Here is a 26,638-nt window from a genome sequence, read left to right as displayed (position 1 = left end):
TGATGAGAGAGAGCAGTGCAATGGAGTCATTTGGGGAAACAGAGATGTACAATTGTGTATCATCAGCGTACAGATGGCACCCAATATGGTGATGGTTGATTCTGTTTCCCAGTGGGAGCAAATATAGTGATAACAGGATTGGGCTGTGAATGGTTCCTTGAGGAACACCATATTCAGTACTGTGGGTCCCCTGAGGATATTCACCATTCCTATGGCTGTTTCATTAAATAAGAATAAATCAGACTAAAACACGGTCAGAGACCGGCTAATTTCTCATTTACCACTTTGATTACAGCACTCTCTGTGCTGTGGGTTGCTGAATAACCCAATTGGAACTTTTCTAAAATGTTATTGGTTAAATGTTTCCTGAGTTCAGAGGACTTTATTCGTCTTGTTGTTCCTTAGGAGAGAGTAAGGTAGCAGATTGGTTGACATCATAGCCCATGACAGTTTGTATGTTAATATTTGCTATGCTGGCTCTTACAGAAATGTTTTCTTTAAAACTGTGCTGAGATTTTCTCAGTTGAAAGTTGAGTTAGACTGAGAGCAGGTGGTGGATTTAAAAGATTATCAACTGTAGAAAAGAAAACTGTGGTTATTTTGGTTTTCTGAATTAATCGTCTCTCTTTCCTGACGACGTAACTGTTAATTAAAACCCTATGTTTAAAAACATACAAGTGAACATGTGATTTGCTTTTCCTCTGTCCTCTCTCAGCTTTTCAACAGTTTCTTTTTCCATGGTGATTTGATTTGTGGTGTTTGTTGATCAGGAGAAACTGAGTCGAAAGAGAATCTTAAATTATCATTGGAAGCAACGAGGTCATTGAATAAGTCAGTAGTGGATGGAGGAAATGTGTTCAAATGATTTGCTAATTATGGTCATTGATAATGCTGCACTTCACATCAACAGTCTCTGGATGTAAAAACAGTTGTGTTAAACAAAGACAAGAAACAAGTGAAATGCCAACATTAAAACCTCTAGTAAACAAAGCCCAGAGTATTTCTGTGGATCAGCTGTGAATGACAGCCAATGAGAGAAGAGAGGAGCTGATGAAGATGATGATGCTCTCACCAGCCCTGGGTTTTACCTCTCAGGCTGAACTAAACCTCTGATTGGTGGAGGTTGTTCTGGCTCCTGAAACTCTACTGCCCCACTCACTGTGTCGGTGAAAATTTAAACTACATTTGAATTTACACTGAATTAGTATTCTGCTACAAACAGCAGAACTAAACACCAGTCAAATATAAGGCTATAAAGAACAGGAAGTAAATATAAAAACATTATTTACCACACAGAAGGATTTAAAGTTCTGTTAATTAATGATGAATTAAACCAATGATACTTGTTGACTTATCATTAAGATATATAGACATGCTCATATAAAAAGGCTGGGAGATATGGCTAAAAACCTCATATCTCAACAGGCCTAAGAGAAGCAGTAAATGTGCAATAACAATACAATACTATGAAAATGTAACAGTAACATAATGAGTAGATTTTAATTTCAACTTACTTTTTACTTTGATCTTAAAAGATTTTAACTTTTACTTGAATAAAAAACCTTTTGGTTTCTATTTGCTGCAGGGGCTGGTTACAAATGTTTAGCATATTCAACATTATGAATATGATCATTTAATATATCTTCTATAAAGTATTACTGAATACATCAATAAGATGGAGGATAAAAACATGTTCCTCCTGTACAATAATGTCTGGTAAAGTTCAGCTGAAGAACATGAGGCTTCAACATCTGAGTCAAACTAATCTTCAGAGTTCAAGTCATTTTACTGTGAAATTCCCTCTTTGTGAAGCTCAACAAGGAAACTGTTCAGAGCTGAACTTGATGAGCTTTAAGTCCAGAGACACTGATGATGCTCTGTCAGATCCAGAGGAACACACAGGGATGATGGTGGACTGGACTCTGTGTGTGACAGTGGAGCTGTTCTCAGATCAGTTCAGACTGCAGCACTGAGAGTCATCTCCACTTCTTCTGGTTCCTCTGTCAGTCACTGCTGGATCAAGCTCTCCTCTCCACTCTCACCACCCCCATCTGTGTAGAGAAGAAGAAAGCAGAGGAGATGAATCAGTGTTTACAGAGACTCACTTCATCAGTCAGTGATGCAGCAGGGACTTCAGTCCTGTTCAGACCAGATGTGCAGCAGCTGCTTCCTCTCAGCTCTCATGTTAACTGTTGTCTCTCTCTTTGTCTGTCTGTGACCACTGAGGAGGTTGGAGGTTCACAGGAAACACTGGATCTTTGCTCTGATACTAACTGTGTTTAGTACAATACTGCTGAGAGCAGCATGGACTGACTCCGCCCCTCTACTGACCTCAGAGTCTCCAGTCTACAGTCTGGACTCTGCACGAGACCACGGAGATCCTTCAGGTCTGAATCCTGCAGGTTCTGGTTTCCACTCAGGTCCAGTTCTCTCAGATGGGAGGGGTTGGACTTCAGAGCTGAGCCCAGAGAAGAACAGCTGATCTCTGACAACCTGCAGAAACTCAATCTGAATAAAGAATCAAAGATGTGAGTTTAGGAGACAAAGTTCCTGCTTGAAACCACAAAGAGTCAAACAGACAAAGTAAAAACAGCTCTCATTAATATTCATGACAACATGCTGCTGCTTCAATAAAGACGTAGTGACTCCACCTCTTCAACTCTGCCAGCTCCACCTGTGGCTCCATCTATACAAACTCATGTTGTGCAGATGCTACTAAAGATCCTCAAGTTTTCAAAGACAACAAACATGTCAGGCTGAAGTTTGGAGACATGAGAACAAATGTATAGAAATATATATTAAATTCTCTAGTTGATGGAACGGCAGAGACACAGACACCTGGTGACTGAGCTCAAATATTTAACACAGTCAAACCTACAGGATTTAAAGTGATGAAACAACCTGTTGCTATGACAACTTGGCTTTGAATATTGGAGTCAGTACAAACATCACAGAGCCTTATAAAAGTGTTGGGACCATCAGCTATTGATTATAGATCAGTTATTGTCTGACAGATTCAATGTGTCTCTGTTGGTGTTTGAAAAAGTCATGAGGTGAAAGTTGAAGAGAAACAGTCACTGGACTAAAAGCAGAGAAGAAGAAAACAGACTTTACCATGAAGATCCTCAGTGTGGATCAGTATAATATCAGCCTCATGTCTGCAGCTCAGTGTCAACACAACTTTCACATCACATTCATCTCAGCACAGAAAGAAAACATGGAGTCTGACCTCAGAGTCTCCAGTCTACAGTCTGGACTCTGCAGAAAACCACACAGACCCTTCACTCCTGGATCCTGCAGGTTCATGTTTCCACTCAGATCCAGTTCTCTCAGATGGGAGGGGTTGGACTTCAGAGCTGAGACCAGAGAAGAACAGCTGATCTCTGACAAACTGCAGAACCTCAATCTGAATAAAGAATCAAATATGTAGATCAATGATTGATAATCAATCAGATTTGTCCTGATCAATGATCTTTGTCTAAAATGAGTAGAGTGACTTTGTCCTTCTGTTATTGTGGATATTCATCATGTCAGTACAACACAACATTGTCAACACAACAGCTGTGTGTGTTGTGTTACAGATGAAAACACACACACACAGTTTGATCAAACAGACATTAGTCCTGACACTTCACTGAAATCTACTGAAAAAAAGAAGATTGTTTCTTCACTTTCTTTGGACAAATATTAGTTGTGAGGATCTTGTGTATGTTGTTGTGATAAAAATGAATTGACTTGAACAACTAACACTGGACATTTTCTCCAGTGGATTTAGAAAACATGAGTCCTCTGACTGAGAGAAATACGAGTGTGTGAGCTGTGAAGGTTGAACTGAAGTGAACAGACATTATTCATGACAAGTGAGTGAAATGAGCTGAAACTGAAGAATCATTCTCAGTCTGAGAGAAGAACAACTGGAAACATGAGACAACAACTATTTACAATGTCATTCATTCATTCACAGTCAATGGATTCAACTTGTGTGTGAAGCTTCATTAGCTGTGGATTCAAGATATAAGATCTACAACAGTGAACTGACCTCAGAGTCTCCAGTCTACAGTCTGGACTCTGCAGAAAACCACACAGACCCTTCACTCCTGGATCCTGCAGGTTCTGGTTTCCACTCAGGTCCAGTTCTCTCAGATGGGAGGGGTTGGACTTCAGAGCTGAGCCCAGAGAAGAACAGCTGATCTCTGACAACCTGCAGCTGATCAATCTGAATAAAGAATCAAAGATGTAGATCAATGACTGATAATCAATCAGATTTGTCCTGATCAATGATCTTTGTCTAAAATGAGTAGAGTGACTTTGTCCTTCTGTTATTGTGGATCTTCATCATGTCAGTACAACACAACATTGTCAACACAACAGTTGTGTGTGTTGTGTTACAGATGAAAACACACACACACAGTTTGATCAAACAGACATTAGTCCTGAAACTTCACTGAAATCTACTGAAAAAAAGAAGATTGTTTCTTCACTTTCTTTGGACAAATATTAGTTGTGAGGATCTTGTGTATGTTGTTGTGATAAAAATGAATTGACTTGAACAACTAACACTGGACATTTTCTCCAGTGGATTTAGAAAACATGAGTCCTCTGACTGAGAGAAATACGAGTGTGTGAGCTGTGAAGGTTGAACTGAAGTGAACAGACATTATTCATGACAAGTGAGTGAAATGAGCTGAAACTGAAGAATCATTCTCAGTCTGAGAGAAGAACAACTGGAAACATGAGACAACAACTATTTACAATGTCATTCATTCATTCACAGTCAATGGATTCAACTTGTGTGTGAAGCTTCATTAGCTGTGGATTCAAGATATAAGATCTACAACAGTGAACTGACCTCAGAGTCTCCAGTCTACAGTCTGGACTCTGCAGAAAACCACACAGACCCTTCACTCCTGGATCCTGCAGGTTCTGGTTTCCACTCAGGTCCAGTTCTCTCAGATGGGAGGGGTTGGACTTCAGAGCTGAGCCCAGAGAAGAACAGCTGATCTCTGACAACCTGCAGCTGATCAATCTGAATAAAGAATCAAAGATGTAGATCAATGACTGATAATCAATCAGATTTGTCCTGATCAATGATCTTTGTCTAAAATGAGTAGAGTGACTTTGTCCTTCTGTTATTGTGGATCTTCATCATGTCAGTACAACACAACATTGTCAACACAACAGTTGTGTGTGTTGTGTTACAGATGAAAACACACACACACAGTTTGATCAAACAGACATTAGTCCTGACACTTCACTGAAATCTACTGAAAAAAAGAAGATTGTTTCTTCACTTTCTTTGGACAAATATTAGTTGTGAGGATCTGGTGTATGTTGTTGTGATAAAAATGAATTGACTTCAACAAACAACAACATCAACTTGTGTGTGAAGCTTCATTAGCTGTGGATTCAAGATATAAGATCTACAACAGTGAACTGACCTCAGAGTCTCCAGTCTACAGTCTGGACTCTGCAGAAAACCACACAGACCCTTCACTCCTGGATCCTGCAGGTTCTGGTTCCAGCTCAGGTCCAGTTCTCTCAGATGGGAGGGGTTGGACTTCAGAGCTGAGACCAGAGAAGAACAGCTGATCTCTGACAAACTGCAGTCCATCAATCTGAATAAAGAATCAAAGATGTTGATCAGTGATTGATAATCAATCAGATTTGTCCTGATCAATGATCTTTGTCTAAAATGAGTAGAGTGACTTTGTCCTTCTGTTATTGTGGATCTTCATCATGTCAGCCTTCTACACACATCATCCAAATGTCAGCACAACATTCATACAGCTGTTGATGTGAACACAGGTTGATCAGCTGCTGCTGACCTCAGTTCAGTCTGTGATCAGAGGAGAATCAGAGGATTCACGTCTGTTTAGTCTGTTCCCTCTCTGACACTACAGACATCAGCACAGAAACAAAACACTGAGGACGTGAACAAACAGTGAGAACTCAGTCACACTGTTCAGAACAAACATGGTGGTGTCACAACTTCAGCCAGGCTTTAGTTTTTCATTTGTCTGTTTCCTGTTTTGCCACACTAACTCTCTCTTGTGATTTCAGACTCTGCCACTCCCTCCTGCTCTGCATTACCTGCTGATTTCCTTCACCTGGCCTGGCCTGCCCCGCCCCCTCACTCACCTGCTCCTCATCAGCTAATCAGCCCTTAGTATATATACCGGTCCATTTCTCTCAGTTCTTTGCCAGATTGTCTAGTGTGTTTACCTAGCTCTCCAGCATCCCGTTAGTCTGATTCTGATTCTGATCCTGTTCCTGTCTGTTCGTGTTTTGACCTACCTTTTGGACTTTGGACCTTCCCTTTTGCCTGCTCCTACTGGATTTGTTTGCTACGTGGACTGACTACCTGGTTTGACTTCGGCTTGTCATTAAACACCGTTTCTTCACCTGAAGTGTTTCTGTGTCGTGCTACTGGGTTCTTGCCTGCCACTTTGTGGGACCTGACAGGTGGAGCAGCTTCAATGTTCCAAAGTCACCAAACAACTGCACAATGTCACATTTACAGGAGGAGGGAAAAGATTTCTCTGTGTCCACATCTTTAAAGAAGAACTTGTGTTACTGTTGAGAACTTGAGGAGGACGAGTGCTCGGCCTCAGTCTACCACCGGTGTTACAGCCCATTCTGTGAGCCGTCAGATTCTGTGACCTGCAGCAACAACCAGTTCACCTTCAGGTAACGTTCAGAGCCTCCTGCTGGAAAACACCACAGATTTATTCAGCTGATCTTCACTGAATGAGGAAGTAGAATTCATCTGGTTTTCACATCAACCGCCCAGTGAGGAGCAGACTGAGTGAGGACGGGGTTAATGAAGGTCACAGAGCAGAGATCAAACCTGTGCTCACAGTCCTACAACCCTTCAGCTCAGCACAACGTCCACGGTTTAGGTCTGATAGTTGATGAACAGAGTTTCTCTGAGTGTCAGTGTCAGTCTGCTCTGGTAACTGCTCCTGAACCACAGTCACATGACCACTGGTGTTATTCATGTGATTAGAAGAAGCTCCATTCTTCAAGATCAAGTCTGAGCTTTTGTTGTGTTCACACACAATCAACTAGATATGACATGAAGGACACCTGGAGCGCTTTGAGTTCACAGTGCACAGGTTCAGAGAAGCACAACGTGGACTTGAAGAGAACAGAAGTGAGAGCAGCTCAGTTCAGGTAACAGGGACCAGACTGATCTGCCAACAAAACCCCTACAGCCAACCTCCCCTGGAGCTCAGCTTTCAGAGCAGGCTCCTCTGCCTCTGCTGCCAGCTCTGTGTATCTGAGCTGTTTCCTCTCAGAGGCCGTTTCTCCTGCGTCCTCCCATGGTACTGTCAGCTCCACAACATACACAAGCTGCTGTGTTTCTGACCACAGCACAACATCTGCTCTCAGATCAGTGGCAGCTGTCTCCTGAGGAACTGGGAGCTGTTTTCCTGGATCTCCTCTGATTGGCCAGTCCCTCCCTGCCTTCAGCTGCATCACGCCTGTTCAAAGCTGCTTCCTGAGTCCTTCACCCTCACCAACAAATCAAATCCATCTTGTCTCCTTCTGCCTCCAGTGAGTTCACCTCTGAGCTCTGACTCTCAGTGGCTGCTGGGAGACACCTCAGCACCTGCTGATGTCTCCAGGTGTGTGGGCCTGGAGACAGGCTTGTTTTAGCCCCTGATAGAAGGAGCCACATGAAGCTCCACCTGAACATAGAGGACATGTTGGCTCCTCAGCTGTTTATTCACTATGATGTTGGGGAGGTGGGAGCTGCTCATAAATTGCTCCCAGCATCAATCTAATCCTTCCTGCCTCCATGTCCCAGCTGAGTTTCCTCTTGTCTCCACTTTCCCGTCTCAGCCACTGGCCCTGCTTTGATCTGGTTTGTGTTGCAGTCTGAAGGTCTGTGGCTTCCCATGATGCTGCAGTGCTGACATCAACACACAACAACAGCTGCAATATTTGTTGGTTGCAGAGAGCTGCAGCTTTGCTGGTGTTCAGATCAGCAGCAGCAGCAGAAGATCTGTGAGACTGTTGCAGTTTGATTCTCATCAACTTTCTGATTTTAACATCAAACTCTGTCAATTCTCTGCTGCTCTGAATCACAAACACTGTGACTGCTCTCATCCAGGGGCCGAGTGGGACCCTTCATTTTACCTGGAGATCACCAGTCCCAGCTGTTAATAACACACAAAGACAAACAGCAGCTAACACAAGCACAGGCTGCTGCCCAACAACTAGCAGCTAGCTATACTAGCCACATTTAATATGAGCTGAGCTAGCAGCTAGCTACAACGCCCCTGCTTAGCATTTCAGCTGCCGGCTCTTTACTGGATGTTGAATCTCTCTGTGATTGTGGAACATTTCTCTGCTTCCTCCTCCAGTATTTGTTCTTCTTCATTCTTCTCTGCTCCACCTTTCTCCTTCTCTTTCTGCTGCTGCTTCAAACCAATGTGAACAGTGAACACACACGTTCCCTGATAACACCAACACGTCTCTGATGACTCTGTACCAGCCCCACTTCACAGCTCTTATTGGTCAGCAGCTGACCAATCACAGTTCAAGGCGCACCGGAGTACCACCTGAGGAGGGGCCGCTCATTTACCCCCCTACTGCAAATATAGACTTGGTAGTGTCTGATGTGCTGGGAGAGACAAGAGGCTGCGAGGCTCAGTTCAGGCTGCAGGATGGTGCAGCGAGGTAGACCACTTTTATATAACACAATATTATTAGTCTACACAATAATCAGTCTGGCCCCGGGCCCCGAACGGCCCCCGGGGATTCTCCTGACCCTCCCCATCACCACTCTGCTCCTGGTCTCATCTTCCTTCTTTCTCTTCACTGGCTGATTTTTTAAATCCTCACACAGAAATCCTGAAAATGAACCAACCAATGAAAAACTGGAACTTCACAGATTTGAACTGAATTTAAAACTACAACAGCTCCAGTCAGTGAACTGACCTCAGAGTCTCCAGTCTACAGTTTGGACTCTCCAGTCCAGCACACAGCTGCTTCACTCCTGAATCCTTCAGGTCCCAGTTTCCACTCAGGTCCAGGTGTCTCAGATGGGAGGGGTTGGACTTCAGAGCTGAGGACACGACTTCACAGTGAGTCTCTGAGAGTCCACAATAACCAAGTCTGTGATGAGAGAAAATATAAAATGTGTTAGAATAAAATCAGACAGTTTGTAATAAAAGACACTGAAGTTAAAATGCATCTGATGAGAAAAGATGATGATGTGATGAACATCTGCTCTTCACATCTGTGGCTCAGCTCATCTGATCTGATTGTGTTTGACATGAAACAATAATTCTCATCACTCTCTCTCAGACCTGCAGAGTTTCATGGGAATCTTTGTTGTGCAGATGAAGGAGGGAAAATGATGTTACATTTCTGCTTCCATCATATGATTTGATCCAGAGTCAGAATCTTGTTCAGAAAAACAGTTTTATTCTCCACTGTTTTTAAACTGACTCCAGATTGCTTGGCTCTGCTGCCTCTCTGTAGAAGTCAACACACACCACTGCATAAAACACATCTGGCTCATTGTGGTGAATCAGTGGCAGCGCCCACGTTGATCCATGAACAAACTGTCCTCAGTAAAACACTAGTGTTCAACACTCAGTGGACTCTACAGTTACAACCTGGAAGTGTGTGTGTGTGTGTGTGTGTGTGTGTGTGTGTGTGTGTGTGTGTGTGTGCAGCTCTACAGTGAAATAAGATTTTCCTCATTTGAAACTGTAAACCAATAGACAATCAATATGTGGCGTCATTGTAGATGTGGCGGCGGCCTGTCACAGATAAATCAGTGTGTGGGAAACACTGAGGTCTGATCTACAGATACTGAGCCCACACATGTCTTAATGTCCGGTGGGAACATTTCCACACCGTGGCATCCCTACTCCAGAACATTTCTCCTGAGGTCAACTCAGTCAACAGTTCAATCTAATCTCTGTTTGCTGCCTGGTTTTCACAGAAGGTCCTCACGGAAACATGACACTGAGCTCTGGTGTGTAGAAGAAGACTGAATCCTCCCATTCTGCTCTGATAGATTCACACCTGTGTTCTTGGCTGAAGCTGAACATTTCCTGATACGACTCTCCTCTACAGCAACAAGAGAGAAAACACCTGGGACTTTCTGTCTCATTCAACACAATCTATGGAAAGACTTTAAAGCTCCACCATGACACTTGAAAAAACACAAGTTCACTCTTCAACATGAAAAGTTCAATAATCAATAAACATCCTCCATGCTCATCATGACTTCAGTCATCTCTGGACAATGATTCAGGTCTTATACAAACTTTACTGCTGCCTACATTACCCACAATGCACATCAACCACCAACCCTCAGATGTTAGATTAAGGTGTGTTATGCAGCAGAGATGAGGGGGGTGTACAGACGTCTGGTGTCGTCTTCAGACTCCGCCCACACTGACTCAGGTGAAATCACCTGAGGACATTTATCAGACTGCACAGCTGGAGACACTAAAGGTTTAATACTACTGTTTTCTCATATGCAGGTGTCCTCCCCAACACCTGGAAACACCTGGAAACACCTGGAAACACACACTGAGGTGTAAGATCAGTGGAGCTGCTTTAATTAGTTTTATCAGGTTTGGATTAAACCAAAAAGACTCAAAACAACACAGAACATTAACAAATCAATGAAGCATCCAACAATTATTACAAATAAACAAAACAAGTGTTTTTATGAACTTAACAGCAACAATCACAACCAACTGAAACATCGACAGTTTGGTGCTCACAGCATTTACAACACCTCTGTGTTTATCTGAATTTGACTCAACTACTGATCTAATCTGCTGATTGATAATTATATTGATCATGTCTGGACTCACCGAGCCTTCCTGCAGTTCCTCACAGCTGGGATCAGTCTCCGTCGTCCCTCCTCTGATGTGTTGTACTTCTCCAGGTCCAACTCATCCAGAACCTCCTCTGACATCTGCAGCATGTAGGCCAGAGCTGAGCAGTGGATCTCAGAGAGTCTCTGCTCTGATCTGGTCTCTGACTTCAGGAACTCTTGGATCTCCTGATGAACTGAGTGGTCCTTCATCTCCATCAGACAGTGGAAGATGTTGATGCTTCTGTCAGGAGAGATTTCATCACTGTTCATCTCCTTCAGGTTGTTCATGGCGCTCTGGATGGTTTCTGGACTGTTCTTTGTCTGACCCAGCAGACCTCCTAAGAGTCTCTGGTTGGACTCCAGAGAGAGGCCATGAAGGAAGCGAACAAACAGGTCCAGGTGACCATTGTTACTTCTGAAGGATTTCTCCATGGCTGCCCTCAGGAAGACATCCAGGGTTAAATCAACATGTTGTTTTCCCAGGAAGTTCTCCAGGACCTCTGTGTTCCTGTTGGTGTAACAGTGGAACATGTAGACTGCAGCCAGAAACTCCTGAATGCTCAGATGAACAAAGCAGTAGACTGTTTTCTGGAAGATCACACTCTCTCTTTTGAAGATCTCAGTACAGAGTCCTGAGTACACTGAGGCGTCTGTGACATCCAGACCACACTGCTCCAGGTCTTCTTGGTAGAACATGATGTTTCCTTTCTCCAGATGTTCAAACGCCAGCCTCCCCAGCTTCAGAAGAACTTCCCTGTCAGCCTCCATCAGCTTCTGTGGACTCGTCTCATGTCCCTCATCATACTTGAGCTTCTTCCTCTTTGTCTGAACCAGCAGGAAGTGTGAGAACAGGTCAGTCAGGGTCTGGGGCAGCTCTCCTCTCTGCTCTGTAGTCAACATGTGCTCCAGAACTGTAGCAGTGATCCAGCAGAAGACTGGGACTTGACACATGATGTGGAGGCTCCTGGACGTCTTGATGTGTGAGATGGTTCTGCTGGACAGCTCTTCATCACTGGATCTCCTCCTGAAGTACTCCTCCTTCTGGGCGTCAGTGAAGCCTCGTAGATCTGTCACCCTGTTAACACATGTAGGAGGGATCTGATTGGCTGCTGCAGGTCTGGAAGTGATCCACACCAGAGCCGAGGGAAGCAGGTTCCCCTGGATGAGGTTTGTCAGCAGCAGGTTGACTGATGACGTCTGTGTGACATCAGACACAACCTCCCTGTTGGTGAAATCCAGTGAAAGTCTGCTTTCATCCAGGCCGTCCAAGATGAACACAACTTTACAGACAGCCAGCTGCTCTGCTGTGACCTTCTGTAATGTTGGATGGAAAACATGGAGCAGCCTGAGAAGACTGTACTGCTGCTCTCTGATCAGGTTCAGCTCCCTGAACGAAAGCAGAACCAGCAGACTGACATCTTGGTTCTCCAAGCCCTCTGCCCAGTCCAGACTGAACTTCTGCACTGAGAAGGTTTTTCCAATGCCAGCGACGCCGTTGGTCAGAACCACTCTGATGGGTCTCTGTTGGTCAGGTAAGGCTTTAAAGATGTCGTGGCACTTGATTGGAGCGTCATGGAGGGTCTTCATCTTGGAAGCTGTCTCCAGCTGCCTCACCTCATGTTGGGTATTAACCTCTTCACTCTGTCCCTCTGTGATGTAGAGCTCAGTGTAGATCCTGTTGAGGAGGGTTCCACTTCCTGTTCCATCACTTCCTTCAGTCACACATTCACATCTGCTCCTCAGACTGATCTTATGTTGATCTAAAACCTCCTGCAGACCACTATCTGCTGAAAGAGAAGAGACAATGTTAGACTGAAGACAGAGAATCTGAGAATCTGCTGATTATTTTCATCAGCTACAGAAAAACTAAAGAGCAGCAAAGAAAAGCTTTTTAATGTTGTGCTTTTTAGAATCATCTGAAATGTCAGTGCTGTGTGATAGAACAACTGACACTGGAGAAAACAACAGGTCCTGGTTTCAGAAATGAAGACATCAGCAGACACATGTTCAGTCTCACTTTGTACAGTGCTGCTCTGACTGGCTGTCTGCAGTCCAGGTCTGGTTCTGGGTCTTTGTCCACACTGAGGACAGGAGGGGTCTCCTGAAGACCCAGACTGGTTCCAGTATGAGGTGAAGCACTGTCTGCAGAACCAGTGTCCACAGCTGGTAGAGACTGGATCCTTCAGGACGTCCTGACACAGAGCACAGCAGGACAGCTGCTCCTCCACAGAGACACCACTCCTCTTCCTCCCTCTGTGAAGACATGTCTTCATCACTAACATGTCACAGTCAAATATGTCTAATAACTGAATCATCTTCAGCTCAGTTTACAGTAGAAACTGTCTTTTACTGTGAGTCTGAGGGTCCAGGTTCAGGACTGAAGACTGGAGGACGACCTTTGGACCGGTGACTCTTCACAGACAGACAGCTGGGTCCTGGAGACTCTGCTCTGTCCTCCTCTTCCTCCACACAATCACTCATCTTCAGGACTTCAGTCAGTCTGAGAGGGAAACCAGTAACACTGACTGTGAGCTCACACACACAAGAGTCAGGACAAACAAGCTGCTCAAGAGACACACACACACACACACACACTCTCTCACACACACACACACACACACACACACACACCTGTACAGTATAATAAAGTCCACCTGCTCAGTTCTCTTGGCTCAGTTGTAGGTTTCATATTATTCAGCTCACCATGACGTGGAGTCAAACTGTTGAACAGGAAGAACCACACCTCATGTTGTTCCACCTTTTCTCTCATTGTCCCAGATGTGATTTTCCAGAACATGGGAGGAACAGACTTTCTACTACGCTGTGACTTTGAATTTAGCTCATTACCAGTCACACTCTCCACTTTCCATCAGCAAGCCCTCCTTGACTGGAAATTAATATATAGACATAATATGACACCACATAACACACCTGTGTGGAACAACACATATGTTCTACACTGTGAAAAATCTGTGTATTTAGATGAGTGGAAATCTGAGGGAGTCTGGGCTGCAGCTCATTTTCTGGATGACAGTGGAAATGTGTTACAGCACGAGATGTTCTGTGAGAAATTCCAACTCAAATGTTCTGTTCAAACCTTTAACAGATTGATTAAAGCCGTACCAGTCTCTTTGAGATCAGTGGTTAAAGATCTCTCCTGGGCTGACACAGCTCTGCAGCGCAGGAACTGACTTTTGAGACAGTAAATGTACAAAGTTATTAGAAACAGTCTGTTATAGGAACGCTACCACAGCCCAGTTAAAAGAAATTCTATACTGAGGGGATTTGAGCTTGAGGAGATGAAGGTGATAAGGAGAAGATATATTTCACTTCCTCTCCCTCCTGAAGTGAAAGAGGTGAACTTTAAAATCTTAAATGAGATTTACCCAACAAACAAGTTGTGAAAACTGAGGTTTGATCTTGATGTGAAGAACTGTGTGTTCTGTGAAAATGAGACTGAAAGCTTGGAACATTTATTCTTCCACTGTGGATCAGTCTTTCTGGAGCGACATGTGGAGCTGGACACAGTCCAAGAGGATCATTTACAAATGCAGGTACTTTAAAACCAAACCATGTATGAATCATTGGCTGAATGAATTTCAATCACTATGCAAGTCTCTGAAGCTGATAAAGGATGATAAGAAAGCCCTGAAGTTAGTTTATTCTCTTGATTTATTTCATGAATCTTCTTCTTAATCTTTTCATGTATTTCTGTTTTTTTTTCTCTTAAACTTTGACTTTATTTATTTAATGTGTTTCTGCTCAACCTCAGTTTTTCCTGTGAAGAAGCTAAACTGCCTTGTTTGTTTGTATCTTGATTTGTTTATGAATAAAGTTTATATCATAAAAAAACCTATGGCAGCTGTTACAGGAAGTGATGTCACTGCAGGAGCTCAACACACTAAACACTGTTACAGAGACAGTTTGGAGGTTCACAGGTTTGTAGCAGGTCTCTTACTGTGAGTCTGAGGGTCCAGGTTCAGGACTGAAGTCTGGAACTTCACCTTTGGACCAGTGACTCTTCACAGACAGACAGCTGGGTCCTGGAGACTCTGCTCTGTCCTCCTCTTCCTCCACACAATCACTCATCTTCAGGACTTCAGTCAGTCTGAGAGGGAAACCAGTAACACTGACTGTGAGCTCACACACACAAGAGTCAGGACAAACAAGCTGCTCAAGACACATACACACACACACACACACACACTTTGGTCCTGTTCATGTGTGGTGTCGTGGCCACAGTCACATGTCAGTCTGAAGGATTTACTGAACTGGTGTCTGTTTCAGAGCTCTGTCAAGAGAAGCACAGAACCTGAACTTTAGTCGAACTTTTCAGAATAAAAGCTCTCGATTCAGCTTGAAATAAAGCATTGATGCAAAAAATAAAACCCCCAAAAAACAACTTTCTTGCTTTACCATGTTGTCAACTGTTATACACAACAAACTACACAAAAACAAACACCTAAGGTCAGTGGTAAACCCTGAAAGAATCAGATGAGACTCCCTGGACAAAGATTTCAGCTCCTTCCTGAATGAATATGAGGGAAAGCGGCCGTTTCAATTTGTCGTCCAATCATGGTAATACCTTCTTTCACACCATGTATATAGTTTATTCAATGAACAAACTGTAACAACACATCACATTATCTTACACATCACTGATCTGTCTCATTATTTCACTAACGAATCTCGTTTGTCCAGAAGGGTTGAGATCTCAGAGCTCCTGACATCAACTGAAAGGGACCAACATCATGAACTGAACAGTAAGACACAGAGCTCTATTTGAATGATTATGCTCCAAATAAATATCAAGAAATGTGTAATGGAAGCAATTTAAAGGAATGATTAAAGGAATAATTTAAATCATAAAAAATGAGATATGTGACATGTTGAGACTTCCCTGAACTGGAAAATCCTCTTGTGGGTCAGTAGGCCAGAAAAGGGGAAGTGTGAGTCATGTGAACATGACAGTATAAGGAAGAGAGTGTGATGATGACTGTGAACATATGAAATGATTAAAAAGTGAATGATTGTGATTTCAAGAGTAAAACACTGTGATAAAGCTGAAAAGCTTTAAATGCACTTTTTAACATATATTAGACAGAAATGTATTAGATCGGTGAAGGAATGATTTGTAACAGCGAGGCAGTTGGATTATGAAGAAAGAAAAAGAAAATCACTGACGGTTGATTTCAAGATGTGCTACTGCTGTAACTAAGTATGATAGGATCTGGTTGGAACTGGTTATGGACTGATGAAACATCTTTTAGCACATACTCCAGCTTCAAGTCTGTGAATTACTCACCATCGACGAAGTTCCTTCCTCAGACAGCTACACAGGAGACGGAGTCTACAAGCCTTAAGATGACTCACAAGAGATCACAGAGACTCTACAGCTGACAATAGATCACCAGAGGACAAGCAAGAGAAAAGAACCTGCCAACCAGTTGTGGACGACAAACTGGAATTCTGTGATTCCACGGCTTGTGCGGCCAAGAAGGAACTGATACTTCTAAAGAGGAAGTCTGGACTTTGTGCAGAGTCAAGGGACTCTGATGTCCTTGGACCAGCTGCTGACAGAGGATAGACACCCTGGCCAGGCTTTCACTTCATCCATCTCCCTCTAAAAGTCATTTGTAAGCCAACCAGCCTCAGCTCATTTTGGCAATATTAATTTAGATGAATAGGGTACATATTCTTTGAAATCAACAAACATAAGTAAATATACTAAGTCTGAATTCATTTGAGTGTATGACTCTTCCTTGACTATACAAGTAGACTGAGTGTTCAAATAAAAACAGGTGGTTCTTAAAGGTTACTTCAACCAAAATAAATACAACAGATCCTTGGGGCTTACAGAGCCACTAAATTATATCCTGGCACCAGAACAAGTGCACAGATCCTTTAGAGGAGAGCTGCTGTTAACGGGCATGGCTGATATCTGTATTTAGTTCAATAGGGCGACTCAACTAGGTGCAGGATGAGAGGCAGAAGGGTAGACGCCCAGAGGAAGGCAGTTAGAAGCTCAGTGAGCCTCCTCACCACCAGCTGAAATAGCCACAGAATCTATTGACGGGATAAGAGTCCTACAAAGCTGAAGGGTCAGACCCTTTAAACGGAGAGCTGGTCCAGACCACCTGTACAGGGGTTTCCTGGTGATCTAACACATTATAACCACAAACTGATTCATCTCTGCAACCACTGACTTGACTTCATGTAGCTGAGGTTTCCTAGCAACAGCTGTCACCCATCCATCATCCCTCCATCAGGTGAATGAAGGGTCTGCAGCAGTGCTCAGTGATATGAGGGAGGATGAAGTCAGAGGAGCTTTAATGGTGGACAGGTGTTTATTGTCCTTCTTGTTGCCATCTCTTGTCGTCCATGTGTTATGTTCTTCTTCGTTGGTGGCTGCATTTTAACATGAAGCTCAGTCAGTTCTCTTGGAATGGAATGTGATGGGACATGAAATGACCTTGTTTGTCCACATGGTGGCAGCGATGCAGCGTTTTTGTTGTTTGCAAAGAGACATGAAACAACAGGAGGAGTGAGTCAAAGTCAGACTGATGATGAGGTTTATCTTCATCACACATCTGTACGGGGCTCCTATTTTCCCTCAAAAATCCATTTTGGTCAAACTTAAAATGTGAAGGTGAACATGGACACAGTCCATCTTAAAGCTGTAGCCAGTCATGGTGATGGAAGCTGTGTGTAATATGAATGGTGTTGCTCATGGGCAAAGCAAGTTTATTTAGACACAAGGCAATTCAAAGTGCTTCACAGAGGCACGGACATATATTAAACCAGAACGTTAAGAAGACATTGAAACAGCATCTAAAAAATAATTAGAATAAATAGAAACATTCTAATAAGTCATGTGGCAATTACATAAAATCAGGTAAGAAACATCATTTTAAATGAAGAGCTGCAGTGATAGAAGATGTTGAAAACACGGCACAAGATTAAACAGATGTGGCGTGTGTAATTTATTGGTGAGCTGCAGCAAACAGATGTTTGAAGCTCTGATGGAAATGAGCTGACAGCAGATCTCAGGTGTTCAGGAAGCTTGTTCCACAGGTGAGGAGCAGAGACACTCAAAGCTGCTTCACTCTGCTTGGTTCTGATTCTTGGAACAGTGAGTGAACCTGTTCCAGATCACCCGAGGGTCTGATGCTTCACATCGTATAAGTAGAGCTGAGATGTGTCTGAGCCCAGGACCGTTTAGTGCTTTATAGACAAGAAGGAGGATTTTAAAATGCATGTAGTGATGTTTCCATGGAGACTGATCACCAGCTGTGCTGCTCCCCTCAGTTCTCCAGAGCTGTTCGCCTCTTTTAGCTCATGGCTGTGCTGGCACATGAACTCTGCTCTTATTAACTTGTATCCAGGTGAGAGGTGGCACATGTGTCTAACAGCTGTGTCGCTGACAGCTGTGGAGTCAACACACAGTGATGTGTCCTACTGTCTTTCTGTTGTGTCTCCTCACAGAGAACTGACTTATCCATGTGTATGAAGCGTTCTGCAGTCCTGTAGCCATGACCACTACTGTCCCCTGGCCCCTCCCCTCACTGACTGACCTCCCCCTTGACTCTAAGCTCACATCGGCCCCAGACTGGCAGTGGAGACGGAGGGTGGAGGAAGAGACACCACCTGTGCCTAAAGACCACACACTGGACTCTACTGTATATTTTGTAACTGCATTTTATGTGTTTTGTGCCTGTTTTTCTTTATTTGAACTTCAGATTTATGGTATGGAGGCCATTTCTGCCAGGGAAAGGAAAAGAAATCAGATGAAACATTTGGCATGATTTATTTATTTATTTATTTTTTCTTTTAAACTCATGGTGACTCAAAATTATGAGTTATTAGATTAAAAAAATAAGATAATTAGTCTGAGATATTAAAACAAAATATGAAAACAAAAAACCAAACATTTTTCAAAACTAGTGAGATACTGAGTCATGATTGAGACACTAAGTTAAAATTGACTGACTTTTTTAAGTCAGCGTCATGCCTAAGGAATTCTTTTTTTATGCCAAGTTCATGAGCTACTAATGATTTTTTTTTGTAAAAATATTAAGTCAGTATTTATTCTCTCTCTTTTTTAATGTTATTTTCTAATTTTCTTGTTTATCTCAATTTTGACATAGAGTCGCAATTTTTTCATAAGTCATTATCTTTATGTGATATTTTAAGTTAAAAGTTATATTTCTGCTCCAGACACAAATGTTTGACTTGGTGTCTCATAATTTGGTGTTACATTATCATCAAGTCATCTCTTTGATCCAGCATCATAAATTGTTCTTTTACATCAACAGCTTATTACTTAGTACCACCATCATTTTGACTATTTAAATCTCATACTTCACCAAGTTTAACTCCTTATTATTATTATAATTTTGACTCAAACGACTTTTACCTGGTATCTCATAATTGTTAATATCGTTTTTAAGATGAGCATTTTTATTTGGATCAAAATTTTGACTAAGTGAGCATTTTTATTTTTGACATTCCTCCTTACATTTCTTTTTTTTGGCATAAATTAGCTTCTATACTTTTCAGATAAACAGTCAAGGGAAGATGTTTGTAATGATACCCCAGAAGAGAAAAAAAACTGATGTTGTTTTATGTATGTTGAATCACACTGTTATTTGCTTTTTTTTTCCAGTCAACTCCCAATAATTTACTAAATTAGCAATAGCATTATTGTATTGCACCACTGTATGCTGCTCACACAGGCCTCTCCCCTCCCAACCATTTTTATTACATGATAAAATAACTGGCCATAGGTACTTCTCCACTACTGCGGCACTCACAATGCTGTACCTGTGGGCCAGTTGTAACTGGGGTTGGCTGCTGTTTAGATCATACAAGGAAATATTTTGGTCCTGTGTCTCAGAATGCTGGGTATTTTAGCAACAGCCTAGAATATATTTTTGCAGTGAGTCAATTAAGAATCCAATTCTTTTTTTCTTTAGTTTTTTTGATTTGTAACTTCACACTCCAGTTCCTTGTGGATAATTATTACATGTTTTCTCCCAAGAAATAATGTGTCTGTTTGTATTTTCTTATTTCACTCACACGTCTTTACTCTGTAACTGATATTTTCCCACATCATTCATCTACAAAGAAAAGTGATTGAATGAGGACAACATTTAGACTTCCAGCCCATCATTTGGCTTGTCTGATTATATTCCAAAACTCAGTGCTCTCTTTCAGTTTCTGTTTTTTCTTTTCTTTCTTTCTCTAAAAGCTGAACTTTAATCTTTGTGTCTTTGTGAACCGCGGCAGCCAGACCACCTCTGATGAAGCAGATAAAGGAGTGATCAGTTGTCATACATGCACAGCCAAGAGTTTTGATCATCCATTATGAAATGAGGTGCTTTGTCCACTAACTGCCTTGAGCCACGGTCGTGGCTTCACTGCAGTCTGAGCTCTCTAAGGAACCTGGCCGAGGCTGGGCCGGCTGACAGAAGCAGCTCTCTCTCAGGAAGACCCTGCAAGATGAGTCATCATCATCTGCAACCTGAAGACGTTGAATGAGCTATAAAACCATGGCTGGGTTCCCGGGCCTATATAGCTTTTCTGGAGTTTTCGTTTTTATCTCAGGTTACAGCTTCATAACTTCAGAGTCCAGAAAGTTGTGTTGAAGTTATGTAGAAAATTTCCACCAGATACATTCAGTCTGTATTTGTGTATTTGTTGATGATGCATTGATAGCTGATAAGGGCCTGACCTTGAGGAAGCTGCAGGAAAAAGACTGTAAGTAGAGACTGAGCAGTCAGGAAGTAGCAGCAGGAGCAGAGTCGTCTCTGAACTGGAAGAGAAAACAGTGACAACAAGGTTGAAGTGCTGACTTGTGTTTCAGTGTGAGGTGTGATGTGTTGACATGCACATCAGATGAACGGTGTAGAAATTTTATTTCTTCATATACACAGATGTGATGATTAGAAAGGCCGAAAGTAACTGGGCAAATAAACCTTTTATTCATGAATATAAAGTTCAATTAAATATTTAATTTCCAGTGCTGTAAACTGAGTAAATTCAGCAAACATATAGTTTTAAGGGACTGTCAGCATACCTGCCTCATGTTTCTACTTCTACTTGAAGTATGATATTGTACTTTAGTGCACCATATTTATTTAATACCTGTAGTTTCTTTGCAGCAGAGGGACAGTCTATGATAATGGGGGCCAGGTTCGGACTGTTTCTGCCAACAATGGAAGGGGCCCGTGGGAATCAGAGGGCCCCACCCAGGAGAAGTTGGAGAGCCGAAGCATCAGCACACAGGTATTAACACAGCATTATGAAAGTCCTGTGAGCTCCCCCGGCCTAGAGGATGGAAGAAACAACAGACTGACCATATTTATTCACCACAAACAACCAAAGTATTGACAGCAGAGACAAAACCTGTAGCCAGCTACCAATGTATGCACTGGCTCCTGGAAATTCTGGCTCTTTATTTTCCTTCATATCCCTCTGCTTTTAGTTCTTCTACATTCATGAACTGGAACCTTAAAGCTTTTGATTATTTGCAAATCCTTGGTGTAAACTGAGAAATTTTCAACTCAAGCACACCTGGACCAAACACGCATCTGTTCACATTCACTTACATTCACATGCAACTGCACCGCTTTGTGTTCACATGAACCACTGACAATGATGAAGATGTGACCTTACCCACACTAACAGTCCTCACAGGAGGTTTAATGAGGTCAAACGAGTGGAAACGCCTGTGTGGATGGACAATGGGTGGGCAGGCTCTTTAAAGTACTAGTGGTCCAGATAGATACAGATACAGTGTAAAATGGTAGTTACTGTAGCTGTATTCCATCTTAGTCTCACCTCCAAACACCTTGGCCTGCTCTAAAAAGTGGACCAATGTGTTTGGAAAGGAGAGATCTTGTGGTGCCAGACTCTAAGAATCCCCCTTCATCAATAATTTCATAGAAAATTGCCCAATAGTCATCCAGAAAAACTTGCTCTGAACCAAAGTGACTGACCACCACACACTTTAATCCCAACCCTCATTCAGAACAGTGAGTCTATGGTTGTCTGATGTCCAGGAGCTGGAGTCGGTTCTGCTTCATCTCTCACAGCTGCTGTGCACACAAAACAATGAGCCATAAAAGACTTCCTGTTGGTTTATTCATCTCCTGGTCTGTGCAGATACAACAGAACCTAAAACACGCTGCAGCGCACTGCACCATCGCTGCAAGTGGATTAGTTACCTGCTGTGGAAAGTTTATGGAACATTAGCAGCAGAGAGAAGCGTAGAAACAAAACACATGAAGGGCTCTCGATCAGGTTTTGAGAATCTAATGATATATACAGAGCTCGCCAGACTAGAAGATGGCTGTAGAGAGAAGGTGAGGGCTGAGGTGTATGAAGGTCTTGGTCCTGAGGAGCGTGGTGGAGGTGGACTTCTTATTTTGACTCGTGTCTCCGGATCTGCTCATGTTACTGCCTTTTTTATTAGGTGGTGATGCCAGGAAGCAAAAGAGCTGTAGAGGTGGATGAAGTGGAAGATCTGTCCCAACTGGAGTGAGTTCAGACACACACACACACACACACACACACACACACACACACACAGCACCTACAGTATAATTAACCTGTTTGCCTACTGTATGTTCTCAGAGAAGTGTGCGAGAGTTCTGTGCTTCTGAACCTGAAGAAGAGGTTCCACTGTGACTGTATCTACGTAAGTTTCATTACTGGCCTCACACATCTGAAATATTTTACATCAGGTAACTCAGGTCCTCTCCTCTTCTTCACCTCTCCAGCAGCTGGCATCTGTGTTAAAACTGAAAAAGATGACATATAGCTGGGTATATGCTGAAGAAAATCACACCATGCATGTAGGGTAAGGACAATTTAAAGGTGCTTCAGAAAAAAATGAAAGCATAGATAACTGGCTAAAATTTACCAAAACAAATCTGTTTCTATCTACAGTCTCCTACCACCAACAGGTCAAATGTTTCAGTCAGTGTTGTAGTACTCAAGTACTACAGGGATTACCATGACAGTTGGCACAGACATGGATTGCTCATTGGATCAATTGTGATAACTTTAATGACCCCCTTACTTTACATCTAGCACCATCCTGAGGTCAGACTTCCAACTTGTCCATTACTTTGATTTATAACCTGCTAAATTAATGACATTCTCATCAGCCTCAGTTGTTTTGTTTTTTTTTGTTTTTTTTAATCAGCAACATTAATGTTACCAACTGATCAAGTTGTCAAGCATCACTGTTTTGTATGCTACGGCGCTAGTTAGCATGCAATTCCCTCCTATTTCACAAAATATATTACAGGCAACTGTGTCAGGCACCTTTGTCTACACATCATTTTTTTAAATTATTTTATTTTATTTAAGTTCCTGTGAGCAAACAATGACATGTTATCAATTAGTCAATTAATCATGGAATCAATTTCTCCTCCACTGGGAACAAAACTTCACATGGTTGTGTTCACCACAGTTCTCTAGAGCGCAGCACTTATATATTCTGATTGGTTGCTGCCAAACTGCATCATAGCTCATTACCATAAAATTGCCTTGACTGAAACTTTTTCTGACACCCACACCACACACTGCCAAACAGGAAGCCACTGCTCATGAACGACTTCTGGTCACTTTGATGTCGTCTCTACTCTCATTCTGAATGTACAGTTAGTCCTTTAGTTCATTTCTTCATACTCTTTGACTGACGTGTGCTTCATGAAGTGTGTTTTGTTTGTTTCAGTTTTCACTTCAGAATTTATGAACTGCATTGGTGCCTCTGTCTAGTTCTTGTCTCATTTGCCTTGTAGGCCAATGAGGAGAGGAAGCACCATGTGTTTAATGAGCTGCTGGCAGGTATGAATGACTGGGACAAACAGGAGCTCTACCTGCAGGGAGCTCAGACCTATTACTACCTCAACCAAGCACATCACACATCAGTGAACACACAACTGTTTTCATCTCTGGTTTTCATTGTGTTTCTCTTTCACTCATTAGACATTTTACACATTTATTTTTTCTCTGTCGTGCTGTAGGGTGGTGCCTGTGAGCTGAACGGGAAGCAGGACCAAGAGGACTTCCAGCTCTTGGTTCAGTGCTTTGACACCATCGGCCTCCATGCTGACCAGGTCTCCACCGGAACTCAGGGGGCATCTCGATCAGATGCTTGAACCACCTCAACTGGTTCCTTTCAGCTCAAGTGGTTCTGCTCTCTACTCTGAGCTCCTTCCTGATGTCTGAGCTGCTCTGCTTCTTGACTGGCAAACTACCATGACCCCTGCATTACCCCTTCACTGTTCCACACAATGTGTGTTGCTCCTCCAGCAAGCTCACATTGTGGCAGCAAGTATCATAATTTCATTTGCCTTACCTGAAAGGGACATGACTGACAAATAACTGTGAGCACTCTTAAATAGCAACTATCCAGTCTTCCAAAACTGTGTCACGCATTGGTTACTTCCTCATAAGCCCTGGGATGTTAGCTACATCTATGCAATATAATATTACATTTAGTGTTTATTGTCCATAAACATAAATTTCCTTTATTTGGAGAAAAGGAGATTTCCTGGTGACAGTGAACGCATCAGTAAAGTTTGTCAGAATTAAAGTTTTACACTGATGAAGTGTTAGAAATTGGCTAATTTTGAACATTTGACATTGAGCTGTGCCTCTGCCTGTAGTCAGGTGCTCTTCACTTGTCCAGCAGGAACAGGACAGAGGTGATCTGGACTCTAGGAGAGAGGACGCTCACCTTCAGTGGGCTCATCTCATGTGTGACCCAGCGCACACAGCCAGACTTGCATCAGTTCAAATCAGGAATCTGCCAGCTTTTTTTTTTATTTGCTGCTTACACTGTGGAGCTGCTGTTAGTGTGTGAGTGATGTTATAATGCTGAATTCTTTTGAGCGTGTTCAGTTAAAGTGCAAGTGTTTCCAGTGTTTAATGGACACTGAGAAGAATATTTACCTGATGAGGGGAAAAGAAACAAATGTCTCCACACAGGTCAGCAGCATGTACACACACCTCCATACAGTCAGTGTCCAGCAGGAGTTCAACTGAGCGACGAGGGGACAGAGTCATGGAGGGAAAATATTCATTTCAAAGTCACTGTTATATTCTGACAGACTGAACAGTGGAGACTGTAGCTGCTAATGTTATAAGCTCCCAGCTCACATGATGAGCTGTCGCCACGTTAGCCTGAACAAGCTAATGTTAGCCTGAACAAGCTAACGTTAGCCTGAACAAGCTAATGTTAGCATAAACAAGCTAACGGTAGCCTGAACAAGCTAATGTTAGCCTGAACAAGCTAACGGTAGCCTGAACAAGCTAACGGTAGCCTGAACAAGCTAATGTTAGCCTGAACAAGCTAACGGTAGCCTGAACAAGCTAATGTTAGCCTGAACAAGCTAACGGTAGCCTAAATTAGGTAACGTTAGCCTGAACAAGCTAATGTTAGACTAAACAAGCTAACGGTAGCCTGAACTAGCTAATGTTAGCCTGAACAAGCTAATGTTAGCCTAAACAAGCTAACGGTAGCGTAAACAAGCTAATGTTAGCATAAACAAGCTAAAGGTAGCCTGAACAAGCTAATGGTAGCCTGAACAAGCTAATGGTAGCCTGAACAAGCTAACGGTAGCCTGAACAAGCTAATGTTAGCATAAACAAGCTAACGGTAGCCTGAACAAGCTTATATTAGCCTATACAAGCTAACGTTAGCCTAAATTAGATAACGTTAGCCTATACAAGCTAATGTTAGCATAAACAAGCTAACGTTAGCCTAAATTAGCTAACGTTAGCCTGAACAAGCTAATGTTATCCTCGGTGAACATTGTGTGTGGAGCGTTGCTACAACAGAAGTCATCGTCATAGTTCACATACAGGAACAGTAACTTGACATCAGACTGCAGCTGCTGATTCATTTAATAATTGAGTATTCTACCAATTATTCTATCGATTGATCGAGTATCTTGATAAGAACTATTTTTGTCTTATTAAAGAGCAATAGAAAATATAAAAAAGAGAAAACAGGTCTCATAAAATGAGAAAGTAAGTGGTTTACTTTCAAGAAAAATCACTTCATTTTTATTGCTTATTTTTCATACAATATTATCTGTAAAAACTGAAGCCATGTGCAAGTACCATGTTACATTCTTGGTTTTGAAATTAAAAAAAAAAATACATAAAAAATAAGAACCATAAAACTTAAATTGATAGCTCGGGCTTTTATCTGCTTCAGTCACTGAATTCCACTGACCTATATTTGGGTGTCTACATGGGACAGGCCATTAATTCCATCTGCACAAAACTCATGCACAGGAATTATGGGAAATACTTTCAAATTGATTAATTAAATCAGTGTTAATAAAAATACTATTAATATTACCAGGCTATCCAACAAAATATTACAACAAATTCATGTGATCTAGCTCTGACAGACAGCGTATCTAGGACAACCACATGCACAGAGAGAGAGAGAGAGAGAGAGAGAGAGAGAGAGAGAGAGGACCATATCAAAATACAGGTAGCCTACTTTAGAAAGGACGAAAGCTGAAAATCGCCATAGTTATTTAAACCTTTATTTGCATGAACAAATTAGATAACTGACAGGGACGATACATCCAGAGAAGCGGGCGTCTAATTGAGACCTGCGTTTATTTGACAAACTGTGCAGCCACACCAGGACAGTAAAATGGACTCGGCTTCTAATTGAAGTTCTAAGGTAAGTCATTTCAAATTGTCAAACAGTCATTTCCTAAATGCACACAAGACAAAATAAGGCATAAA

At 42.3% G+C, this 26,638-nt stretch overlaps 1 protein-coding gene across 1 annotated transcript; it reads right to left on the bottom strand.

Moving 5' to 3' along the window:
- Positions 1-444: 444 nt before the first annotated feature.
- Positions 445-14,941, bottom strand: LOC139612037 (NACHT, LRR and PYD domains-containing protein 12-like). The gene is made up of 10 exons (XM_071467162.1): positions 14,811-14,941; positions 12,870-13,099; positions 10,848-12,639; positions 8,947-9,123; positions 5,439-5,615; positions 4,850-5,026; positions 4,040-4,216; positions 3,230-3,406; positions 2,332-2,508; positions 445-2,051 (listed from the first exon to the last, which is right to left on the bottom strand). The coding sequence occupies exons 1-10, from the start codon at positions 14,939-14,941 to the stop codon at positions 2,039-2,041; spliced, it is 3,228 nt and encodes a 1,075-aa protein (XP_071323263.1). The 3' UTR covers positions 445-2,038.
- Positions 14,942-26,638: the final 11,697 nt, after the last annotated feature.

Source organism: Trachinotus anak, unplaced genomic scaffold (assembly GCF_046630095.1).
Source record: "Trachinotus anak isolate AG129_WGS33_773 ecotype Australia unplaced genomic scaffold, CSIRO_AGI_Tana_v1 ptg000029l, whole genome shotgun sequence".
NCBI classification, from domain to species: Eukaryota; Metazoa; Chordata; class Actinopteri; order Carangiformes; family Carangidae; genus Trachinotus; species Trachinotus anak.
The sequence above is the reverse complement of the archived record's forward strand: the minus strand, read 5'-3'. Positions and strand labels throughout refer to the sequence as shown.